Genomic DNA, 12,887 nt, shown 5'->3' on the forward strand with positions numbered 1-12,887 from the left:
AACTGCAAGCCAGAACTTCTGGGGCTTCAGGGGCAGGCCATGCACCATGAGGGTGGTGTTTCTCAGTCAAGTGTTTCCCAGGTAAACGGTGGACTTTCTGATGTCTGGGACCATGTGATGGGGGCAGGGGATTCTGGGACCAACATGGCAGTGAGCAGAGCAAGGTTTGGTGTCAGGTGGATAGGGCTTCAGAGTTTGATCAAGAGTGCGCAGCTTCAACTGAAGTGTATTACTCTATATCAGAATTATGATGGCTATACTTTGCTCTATCCAAATGAATGACTCAAGTGGATATGAACTTTATACGTTACCATTTTGGTGACTCATGCTGCCCAAAGTAATTCAATTCACTGTACCCACAATGCCTTTGAAGAGCCATTCTTTAACACCACTCCAGTAAAAGACTGAGAACTTTAACCTGTATGCATGCAGCCTTCTATTCCTTAACAAACAGAAATTTAATTCTCCAAGTCCATCAGGCAGTCATGACCCAGATAACTGTCAAATGTCCTAGTCAGCTTAGTTTTAAAGGGATTATTTTTCACCAATTTATAAACATAAGAACTTAAGCAACATCCCTAAACAGATGCAATGGGAAACAATTATTAGAGACACTGAGTTATACTAAAAGCCAGGAGGCAAATGCATGTGCAAGTAATGCATTATATTCTCCTCTCATGGACCAAAACACGTTTTCTTATAAATTCTTCAGTGACCAAACTTGAACTGTGCACAAAAATTGTGAGACCAGTGACTTAGTCTAGATTTGCCTGAACTATTTCTTTGGTACTTATCAGGGACCAAATCTGAGGGCCAGATTTCTTGATGGTAATTTGGAAAACATATAGAGTTGTGCCTCAGATCAAAGGATGGATTGACATATGTAGGGTTTCTTCCTCTTTTGTAGAATAATTCTAATGTTTCTTAACAGGCATGTTCTTTTCTATGACAGAGAGCTCATTTCCAACAGTTGTATGAAGGCTCAGATCCAGCAAAGCACATGAAATCAACTGGACTATTCCATATACTTAAAACCCTACATGAGCTTAAGTGCTTTTCTGGTTTTGCACCAAACCCCACTGAAGCATTGGTGACGCGAAGGGGGTGCAGGTGGGTGCACATGTACCCCTTGAGTGTGACGGTGCACCCCCTGCGAAAAGGCGCCACCGACACTGCTGACACTGCCAGCAGCGTCTGTGGGTGGTCCGTGATTGCCAGTGGTGTCTGCGGGTGGTCGCTGACCACTGATCAAAGCTCACACCCTTCCCCCCTGCTGACAGCGCTGCAGCTGCCTGCAGGAGCTCCCCAGTTGCCACCACCATGTTCCCCCCGCCACCACTGCCAGCGTTGCGCTGCCTGTGGCAGCTCACCGTGCCCTCTCAGCCTCTGTGGGCACACAGCACTCATGCACTAAGTAAAATAAATGAAAAAACTCTCACTAACTTCCATGTGCATTGTTTGGTCAGGTTCTAAGTCCCCTGTGGCTCTGTTTACAGCTTCTAATAGAATTTTCAATTAGTTTGCTGCTAAATATAGGCTTAGTAAACGCTTCTTATTCACTATCAATAATTATACTAGTCAGAGCAACAGGCCTTCAACCAGGGGTTAAAGAATTGACTAACACAGTGGATCAAAGCAAAGAAACAAAACTGTTAAACTTCTTATATAATTTTTTATTAAATGTATGCAATATAAATACAAAGAAGAAAATAATTAAACATACATTTATGGGAGAAACTGACTCCTGCAGTAACTTCAAAAGAGTACTAAAAATATAGAGTTCCAATTTTACAAAATACTTGCATGCAGGTAGTTCCATTAAATTCAGTGGAATGATTCATTAGTGTACATTTCCTTCTGTGCACAAATGTTTGCAAGGTATTGGAGCTATATTTTAACTAGCATATATATATTCTGCAGTTGTGAGCTGATGAGAGTTTTCGTCATTTATGGTTTCTGCCAAAGGGCCCGATACATTTGAAACAAAGAAAAATTACTTAAAATGTATTCAATCCTACCATGTTATAATATAGAAATGGAAACAAAGGGAATTATTTAAATTCTTCGCTGTAATATTTATAAAACAACTGCAGCCAAAAGTTAAGGCACTGCATGATACATAGATAGCTACTGTTATGCAGAATTCTTTGAAATATTGTTGAATTTTAAAGGTTACACACTAAATATACTTTATTTTCAAAAATAACACTTTTACAGAACATGAAATACAGTTTTAACAGCTGGTCTGTATTTAATCATTAGATTCCTGGAAATTTAGCTTGATATTTTACTTATGTTCTAGAAATATAATGAAGCTATAGATGAAAACAGACAACTTTTTAATCCCGTTAAATCATGTTAGTCATGTTAAATCAATAATTCAGGGAGCAGCTTCATCTCTGAAGAGTTATGCTTCTGAACTAGAAGGGACAGGCTTAGTTATTAAAAGTTCTTTTGTGTTAGTCTGCCTGTCACCTCTATGCAAAAAAGATGCCATCTCTGGAATCTGAGAGAAATAGTTTTTTGCCAAAACATGTTTGTGCTTTATCCTATGAATAAACACCATTTCATAAGCCTGAAAGTAAAAAAAAAATGCAAGTTCCATTAAATGCAAGCAAAATCACTCAACCTATCTGTATATGTTGCTACATATTCTAAGCATAAATATTGTATTTGCTAACTGCCTACTATCTAACAAATTAAACTAGAACATTCAAATTCATATATATTATTTAATGACTGTGCAGCAGTCATAAGACTTGCTATATACTACAAATTTGTGCTAGCATAGATATATCAGCTCAGATGCATGTTCAAAAAGATCACAACCACCTGTCAATGTAACTTGCTAGTATGTACACCTCCTTTTCCCTTAGGTGTGGATGCCATTATGCAGAGAGAAGAGGGCTTCTGCCAGCTTAGTTTCTATAATCTGGGGGGTACAGTAGAGAAGATGACAGAAAAATACCCTTCTATTACCATGCATAGCATCTCCATTAGGGGCTCTGTGGACAGCTAGCTCTGCAGCCCCATAATATAGACAGGCTCTGAGTCTGGAAGGTACTGAGTGCCTTCAGTGAAATAATAGCCTCTCTGTCAGGTTAGGAAAAAAAATAAGAAAGCAATGCGAGTGTAGGGCATCCCACACATCACCAAAAGCACATGCATTATATGTTTACATTAGGGCCTGCCAGATGTTACATTTGTCACATAATTAATACACTACTTGTGCAATAAACTGTAATATGCCACATATGTAAGGAGTCTATCACATGATATGGAACGTCACATTTAACATATCGTGTCTGGTTTGGATCATTCTTTAATTTGAATGTGTGGCATGTACATGATCCGTTCTCCTTCTCCTACCTCCAAGGGGACCGGGGGGGGGTGGGGAAGAGCCACTGGCTCCCTGACAAAGTTTGCAGACTGCCCTGTCCTCATTGCTACCTAGCAGCAATGGCAACAGGGCTTTAGGGGCAGCCCTTTAGAGTTCTGGGCATGTGGGGAACCTGGGATCTACTCCCCAATTCTGGGCTCCTCATAGGCTGGCAAATGTAAAGGGTGTGCTAGGCAGCCCAACATCAAAGAACAGTGCTAAGTTTCCAGAGCACCAGCAGACAGGTGATGGGATCTGAAGAATTGTATCCCAAATCCTAAATGTTACATGCCCTACTAGGGTAACTAGGCCATATCTTGCATACAGGTTTCCCTCGATTTATGCTGTACATGTATTCCTGGAGAATGGTGCATAAATCAAATTTGCATAAAGCGAACCTACTTTACAATGTAACAAATAGGGATAGATTGCCATGGCAGTGAGGGAGGGAGGGAATGAGGTTGGGACTAGGGAAGGGGCTAGGGGAGGGGTGCGGCTCCTGGGACTACACAAGGCAGCAAAGCAGAGGGATCAGAGTGGCACTCACCCCAGCCCTGGCTGCAGCAGCCCCAGGAGCAGCTGGTGTCGGTGGCAACCGCTGGGTTGCACTGTGCTCCTCCTGTCCCCAGTCACCTCTGCTCCTGGGCTGCGCTGTACCCTAGTGCAGGCAGCTAGTGTCAGCTGCTTCCAGGGACACTGCAGCCAGGGCTGAGGTAAGTGCTGTACCCCATACTGCCCAGGGCGCCGCTTGTCTGTACTCACCCCAGGCTGTGCTGGAGAGGCTCCAGGAGCAGCCAACACCAGCTGCCTGCACCACAGCCTGGCACATCCCAGGAGCTGGGGTGAGCCCAGGTGTGAGGGGACAGGTGGAGCACAGCACAGCCTGGCAGCTGCAGGCAGTTGGCACTGGCCGCTCCCAGGACTGCTGCAGTCAGGGCTGGGGTGAGTGGGGCCACGGCCTTCCCCCCCCAAGATTTACCTGCTTGGGCGGGGGGAGGGGGGGAGCATCTATGCCGATCACATAGAGTGAATTTACCTTGCATATAATGAATTATGGGTCTAAATATGCTCATTGTGTAAGATTGAATTCATATATAGAGAACCCGCATAAATCAAGGGAAACCTGTACTGGGTATGGCAAGACATACAATTTTTGGAATCTGGAATAAAATTCTTGAGATTCCATTGAACAACTAAATTAACATCTGTCAAGGGCAGGAAAAGGATCAGGAAGAGACTGGCAGTGCTTACAAGTCATGTGTTTTGAAGGTAATGGACAAAGGATCTGTTTCTTGATTGGAATTGGTCTGAACCTTTGTAAGTGCTCATTACGGCATATCATCTTAAACATTTTTGTAGCATTTTATTCAGAGTATGTTTTGAACCACTCTGTATTCTAGAAGTTCACTCATCCAAAATTCTGCAAACTGAAAACACTTAAAATTATATTCAATATGATACTGTCATAATTATATTAAATACACAAAGGGCTCTGTGTGGGAATTTCAGTTTTGGGACTGCAGTTCAATCTAGACAAGTTTCCCTAGATGACATTAGTCAAACTTTGCTCAATTCCTACTGATTAGTAACCCTGCATCCTAAACAAATTTACTGATATTAAATCCAATTCAGGTCTCTTGCTTGCTGTGTTCTCATCAGTAATAGGTGAAAAGCTGTACATTTTTATTTCTATTTACTGTCAAGCAAATGACACCTTAAAACATGGTTTAATATCTTCCCTATTTTCATTTATTTGATATTCATTTCTGCAGAAACAAGAAGTGGCCACCAGCAGCAAACAATGGCCCTCAACTACTAATGATCTACTTTAAATATGTAAAAGAAGTGCTTTAAAATGAAGCAACATTTTTTTTTTTTTAAACTATTTGGAAAACTTTATCTGTTCCTAGTCTTGCATGACCTCTATGTCCATTAAAAAAAGTAAGTCAATGTTTTGGTAGAATTATAGTTCTTTCTCGTCATTTTCAATATTCTCCACCAGCTTATGCAGTAATAGTTCTGAAAACCAGATAAAGATTTTTAGGAAGCTTGACTTCAAATTTAAAAGGGAAGTAGTTACAGAAAAAAGGACAACTCCTTTAGGGTTTATAGTGAGCAAGCTAAAGAGACTGTATCACTGAATTTTGCATTTAGAGAAACAGAAGCATAATTGTATAATATCACCTTAGTTATACTGACTTATAACTAAGAGCACCGCAGGAAGTACAGTATTGGGCACCAGTCCATGATGCTATGCTTCTAGCAATGTCCATCAGTTGATGGCCACTGCATGTAAGCAACCCAAAACCCGCATGGTGCTGCACTGTGCTCCTGTCAGCCTGCTAATGACATTAGTTGTGTTAGTGTAACATCTGCCAGGGGCCTATATGAACAAAGGTTCTGCTGAGAAATCAGACTGCCTTTTCAGTTTTGTTGATTTAATGTGGAAGAGACGATTCAACAAGAGTTTCCTCTTCCAGCATGAAATGTATTTTACCTTTTAAAAAATTATGCTAAAAGGTGTCTGAATGATTGTTCTGAAAGCTCAAGATGAGGCACACACAAAAACTGTGCAACAGGCAGCAGCAATACAAGTTTCTTCAACTAGTCTGTCCTACCAAAAGAATTATTTATGTCATTAAGAGAGTAAGTCTCCATGTCTCATACTCTCTAAGAAAGATGCCACTTAGATGTTAAATTAAAGGTGCAATGAGATCTGATACACAGTCCCAACAACTGTGCTTCCTGCTATGCTACGATTGTGGAATTGAGCTTCAGATCCCACTGCAACCTTACTGCCAGTACAGGGGAGCCTGGGAGCATGTGCTCTCTGGGAGCCCCGATCACCTGACGGGCACTCCCAGTGTCTAGAGCACTTGGGAGTCTTCAAGGGCTCCAGCAGGTTCCAGAGACTGGAAGCACTGGCCATACACCATTCAATTAAAAGTGTGATAGGAACCACCCACAAATTTATTATACATATTCTGAGTAATAACTTTGTAGCTTATTCTTTGTTATCATGCCATTAATAGAACGAACATGTAGCTATGTCACTACTTAAGACATGATTAACCATTTAATTACATCTTAAGTGTAACACCTGTCAGGGGCCTTAGTGTCAACAGAAACTTTGCTTTGTGATATGGACATGTGTCATTAAGAACTGAAGTGAGACTACACTGACCACCAAACAGACATTGCATGGCAATGACCATAGGTCACTACCAACATAAATCAGTAACCTAGAAGAGAAAAACACTGTAATCCATTACCAATCACCTGGCATATATAGATAAAGAAATCTCCTAAGTTTTAGAGTATTACATATTCCACTCCATTAAGTCCCCATAGCTATAATGTGGGACTTGTTAAATTACTGTACATTTAGACATAAAACTTTTGACAACATTTAAGAATTTCAAGGATTTCTTTAAACAAAAAATATTTTCTCTTTAACTGAGAAAATCAGATTTGTAAAATCCTCTACTCAGAAAAGCAAATTTTTTTTACAGTTAATTGTATACTATAACAAATAAGTGACACTTAAATGGTATGCATCTAAAAATGACATTTAGAAAAGCTTGTACATGGTGAATGTTTACTAAGATTTAAACAGAAACTAATCATTACATACAAAATTTTGTTCTTATTAAATAGATTTAATGAAACAAGGTGATCACAAGATCCTGTTAAATGTAAAATATACTGTAAGAAAAAATGAATGTGTTCCATTTTACCTCCTCAAGGCTGCTCAGCTTAAGATGTGCCTTCGCTTCATCTTCGGTGAGGAGGATAGTATTCCATGGAGACCATTCATAATGTTTATCCCATCTGACCATGACCAAATCATAAAGATCATTACAGGCACTAAGAGCTGACTGACAACCCCATATGTTCTCAACCATGTACTGAAGATCTTGTTGCTGTAATTTAAAAGAGGTTTGAAAAAGAACAATAGTCTTTTATTGTAACAGAAAACAATAATAATAAGCACTTTACCTATCTACCCTTTAGAGAAGACTTTGAATTCAAATGTTCTGTGCACCTACTAGAGCAATAGTTCTCAATTGTTTGGACTTGAGGCACCCCTCACCGGACTTGAGACACCCCTTCATAACTTTTGTGAATTAAATGGCATCAAATTTCAAAAACTAAATGTATATGTTACAGTGCTATCTCCTTGTAGAGGAACCAAACAGTGGGAATGGGGGTTTGAGCAGGCAGAGACAAGCTTGAGCCTGCACTTATCTACTTATCTCCTTGCACCTCACTGCACCCTTCGAAGGAAGTGGTAGTACCCCAGGGTCCCGCAGCATCCTAGTTGAGAATCACTGTGCTAGAGAATGATTTTAGCTAGAGAAGAGGAAACATTTATTAAGTCGTCATCAGGTTCTTCTCCCTACAGTATTGTACACAAGCATTAATTTAATTTTTCCTATACCATCTTTAAAAGATTAGATTCTTAGATACTCTGGATTAACCTTTGCTGATGGCAATTTTATATCTTCCTTTGACAGCTTGCTCAATTGTTTAACTGCTCTTATAATTATCAAGTTTCTTCTGTTTAATCTAGGCTTTCCTGGTGTTGTGATACACCTATTTGTTTGGCTTTTGCTTATTAACAACAGCAACAGTTCCTTGGTATGTATTAAATTCCTTCTTATCGACATTTAGAGTCCAAAATTAATTTTCATTTAACAACAACACTTGCTTCTGTTACATATTACTGAAGTTTACACATCATCAACATAATCTGAGTTGCAAAAGATGAAAGGCAATTGGACGAAATCTATCTGGCCTACCTTAAATATATTCTGATTAGGTTAACATAAAAAAGCCTTCTAAAAAAGATTCTGCTCTGTCACCTTTGCCTTCCTCTACTGTTGTCATAGAGTTTAATATCATGTAATGACATTGCTAGTCATTCTCTTCAGAGGGACTGTGACACCCTGCAGCAGTGCTTCAGATCAAATAAAAGGAAGCAAAACACAATACAACACCAAACAGCCTAATGGGACACCTGCTTGTATTTAAGTTCTTCCATATACGAAGGACTTGCCTAAGAGGATTATTTCCTCCTAGCATCATGGTTTGTTCATACTAATCTTACATTGTTTGATTTATTACTAGCCATGTGAAATCACTACTTATTCTTCTTAAAATAGTCCTTCTGATGCAAAAGGTGGTTTTGGGCCAGTGGCTCATGTTGAACCCTGGCAAGCTTCTTTGTTATATTTCATTATTTTTTTTCTGCAGCAGTCTTGGAAAAAATGATTACAAGATTATAATAAAAGATTTTTTTTACTTAGACTTATTTCAAAGTGTGTTGTCTTTTTCCAAGCTAGTAAAATAAATCAGTCTTCTGTCTCCTTCCAGAACAACAACAACAAAAATCACCTGACTACCATTGCAATTACATTTTAACAGATAATATCCTCATAGGGGTTGACTCCCCCCTCCCCCTTAAAGGTTTCAAGCCAGTGCCACTACTCTTGCAAAATGTCACATCCCGAGTTCTCAATGTACCAGATGGAGGACTCTGTCCTGCCCCCATTGGGAAATATGACCTGAGGGCACAAGGAACATTCTCCTGTTCCAAATGTGATAGGCTCAGTATCCTCAGAAGTCTGTGTTTGTTTGGAGTACAGAGCTCCATTAACTGTCTGACTTACAGGTTTTCTCTTCCTTTAGCTTTTCTAAGGCTGGTTTCCACTTTATTTTTCTAAAGATGCTTCCTCTACCTTATAGCCAGTCCTGGAGTTACCACTGAACCTCTGGCTGTTAAATCAGCCATTTGCAACAGGTAAATTGTTTTATCAGACAGCAGCATATTACAGAATAATAGGAAAAGTAGAACTGGAAGGAACCTCCATAGATCATCTAATCCACCCCCACCCCAGGCAGTATTATCCCTATTCTAACCATCCTATACAAATCCTAGTCTACCCTATTATTAAAACTACACAATCAACCCCGTCAGACAACCACAAGGCATATAGCACTCTCAACTGCCACAGGTAAAGTGGGGGATGGAGGAGTGGGGAAATGGAACCAGGGTCCTGCTGCTGAAAATACTGTTAAAATATACTGAGAGATCCAAAGAAGAGCCCCCCACTACAGAGAAAAGCAAAAAATCCCCACAGCCCATACCAATCTAGTCATGGGATAACATTTCTTCCTGACCCCAAATGTGACAACTGCTCTGACCATGAGCAGAGGGGCAAGACTCTCTAGCCAGAACCTCTGGGTTTTAGTCTTAGCAGGAACACTGGCATGCCCCAGTCAAAATCCCCACTGTAGCCATCATCCAGTGCTTCTGAGGAAAGCAGGAAAAAAAACAAACAAACCAAAAACCCTGATGCACAGCAGCAGGAGGGAAAAACAGTGGCAACCCGCAAAGCCCAGAAGCATGAGAAATACCCATAGTATACTCCTAGACCAGCTCTGCCAATTCTTACCCAACTTTTTGAACACCTTTTGTTATGGAGAGTACACGGCTTCCCTAGGAAGTCTAAGCCAATACACCTCACTGATCTAATAATGAAGAAGCTTTTTTTCCTGATATCCAGTCTAAACCATTGGTTTACATCCCGATCTCTGCAGCAAGGCAGAAAAAGGTGTTCTCCTTATAGCAGCCCTTCAGATATTTGAGAACTTAACATGTTCCCTCTTTAAACACCTTTTCTGCAAGCTCAACATGCCTATTTCCTTCAACCTTGTCTCATAAAGCTTGCTTTCCCAACACTTTATCATTTGTTTCCTGCCTCTGTACCCTCCTCTCTAACTTCTCCATGTCCTTTTGAAAATGAGGAGCCCCAAACCACAAATTTTAGACTAGAGTACCAGATGAGAAATAAAGAGACTACAACACTGGAGTAAAGAGACTAGTGTCTCTTTTATACCAGTGTTGAGTTAAGAGATACTATCACCTCCAGTGTCTTGCACCCAAACGCTCCCAATTAATGCAATTGTCTTTTGTGCAGCTGAATTACACTGCAGACCCATATTGAGTCTATGATCCACCAACACTCCTAGATCCTTCCAGATCCTGCCATCCATCCAGGTGCTGCCCATTTTGTATTTCTGTTTTTGATTATTCCTCCTGATGTATAGTATGTTGCATTTGTTAGCAGTGAACTTCACTGTGTTAGCTCCAGCTCAGTTTCCAATTTGTCAAGATCCCTCTGAATTACATTCCTGTCTTCCAGAGTGTTTGTGATCCTTCCCAGTTTGGTATCATCTGCACATTTTGCTCAAGCTGCATTCTACTGCAGCATCCAGACCTTTAATCAACACATTGAACAGCACTAGGCCCTGGACAGATCCTGTGGGACGCCACTTGAAACCTCCTGCCATTCTGATATAGAGCTATTTATAATCACCCTTTGCTTGTAGCTATTGAGCTAGTTGTCTTATCCACCTTACAGTAGTGTTGTGTCCAGCATATATTTCTCCAGTTTGTTTATGAGAAGGTCATATGGGACTTTGTCTAAAGTCCTGCTGAAGTCCAGATGCTATATGCATAGCATTTCCTTCATCCACCCACCTAGTTATCTTGTTGTAGACAACAAGGTATCACATTTGTTTGGCATGATTTGTTCTTACTAAACCCATGGTGGATGCATAAGACCAGCCTTTCCTTCTCTAGATGCTTGCAAGTAGACTTCCTTATTGAAAAGCTCCAGTAACATCAGACACATCAAAAACTTTCCAACTGCTTTTGTTATGTCATCCCTCAGTTTGTCCCCTTCCTTATTCAAATAATCCTTATTAGCTGGCTGGTTGCAGCCTAATATTTTTGTGAAGACTGAGGCACAGTAACTGCTGCACCATTCCTTCTCTTTTGCATTTTGTGTACGTATAGAAGCTTTGTTTGTTGCCTTTAACTTCCCTTGCCAGGTGAAGCTCATTTTTTTTAAACCTTTGCCTTTCTTATGTGGTCCCTGCAAGTTTTTGTTATTCCCCGGTATGCCTCTTTGGTGATCTGACCACCTTTCCATTGCCTGTACGCTTTTGTTTTGCACTTGAGACATCCTAGAAGTTTCCTGTGCAGCCACATTAGTGCCCTGCTATAGTTCTTGTGTTTCCATCATATCAGCACAGTTCCTTGTTGGGCTTCTAGTACTGTGCTCTTTAGAAGCTTTCAGCCGTCCTGGGCACCTTTATCTTTCAGTCTCTTTTCCCATGGTAGCATGCCTAGTAACTCCTTCAGTCAACTGAAATCTAGTCTTAGTTCTGCTGACCTCATGCTTTCCCCATCTCAGGATCATGAAATCTGGAACAGAAAATTTTCTTCCACACAGTTAGTCTCCCATCAGTACCAACCCACAATTTGTGAATAATTTCTTTGAAGAGTGCCTCATGTACCTGTTCTTCCTGCCTTGGTAGCCTATGATGTATCCCCACCATTATATTGGTGTTGCATCTTTGACCTTTTATCTTCACCTCAATACATTCTCTGTTACCTTCTTCCTCCTGAACCAGGGAACAAGTATTTTTGTATTTCATAAAAGATCAGAATATCTTCAAATTGTTCCTGAAACAGTTTTAGAAGCCAGAGCTGCTAATTGGGTATCCCTTAAGTGGAATGGAGGACTGAAGACTGGGGGTCAGTAAGTCTGTAAAAATGGCCAAGCAGCATAGAAAATTCAGGAAGCGTAAGATTTCAGTACAAGCTCAATGAACTAAGACTGTGAGGCCAGACCAAAACTCCTTTGTTATCTGGCAAAATACCACAGTTGAAGTGGATGAAAACTGCATTAATAAAACTGCAATGTTTAAATGGCCCAATTTCAGCTGGTAGAGCTGAGACATGCTCCTTCAGTCAGCAGTTAGAAGATCTGATAGTTGGGGGCAGCAAGAAACACCAATGTTCCAGGCCAAGGCACTCATGAACCTGCCTGTAATTGCTTGGCAGCCAAAGACTTTAAATGGGAAAATTCCACTGGTCACATGCACAGACCAGAGATTCAAGAATAAGAATGTCACAAGGCTTTGGAGAATGGCCAAACTAAGACAAGCAGTAATTTCATGCCAAGAAGAAAAAAAAGTTTCCATTATTTTCTTCTGGTACCTCACCTGTCTCCTAGGACTTCATAGGAGTCCTAGGATTCCATTATTTTTATCAGTAAATTGAACGTGCTCTCAACAAGAACTAACAATATCTACACAATCCATTTACTTGAATAATATTTCTTAATATGGGCCTGCTAACACTAGAAGCCTAATCCTCTTCCACTCTTATAGTTGTATATTATGAGCCAACGTAGTACATTAACAAAATCCAAGCAGTCATTTACTAAAATTCACATTTTTTCAAAATAAAGATTTAAAAAAAAAAAAAAAAAAATCGATTAAGATGTTCCAAAAGCACTAAGAAGCACAAACTAGTTAATCAATCAATCAATCACTTCAAATATTAAAGAATGTAGTAAATAATTTAGAGAAGTGACACTATCAATAATTCACTAAATCTTGATTCTAAGTAATGATTGCAAAATAATAAAAT

General features: G+C 40.1%; 1 protein-coding gene across 1 annotated transcript in view; it reads right to left on the reverse strand.

Annotated features, from left to right (window-relative positions):
• Positions 1–1,652: 1,652 nt before the first annotated feature.
• Positions 1,653–12,887, reverse strand: part of IQUB (IQ motif and ubiquitin domain containing) — a 54,305-nt gene continuing 43,070 nt past the window's right edge. Inside the window, exons 12-13 of the mRNA XM_019543449.1 lie at positions 7,117–7,302; positions 1,653–2,575 (exon numbers count right to left, since the gene is read on the reverse strand). Coding sequence (XP_019398994.1) covers positions 2,408–2,575; positions 7,117–7,302 — 354 coding nt within the window. The 3' untranslated portion in view covers positions 1,653–2,407. The remainder of the gene's footprint in view (positions 2,576–7,116; positions 7,303–12,887) is intronic.

This window comes from Crocodylus porosus, unplaced genomic scaffold (genome assembly GCF_001723895.1).
Source record: "Crocodylus porosus isolate Cpor-Errol unplaced genomic scaffold, CroPor_comp1, whole genome shotgun sequence".
In the NCBI taxonomy this organism is placed as follows: domain Eukaryota; kingdom Metazoa; phylum Chordata; order Crocodylia; family Crocodylidae; genus Crocodylus; species Crocodylus porosus.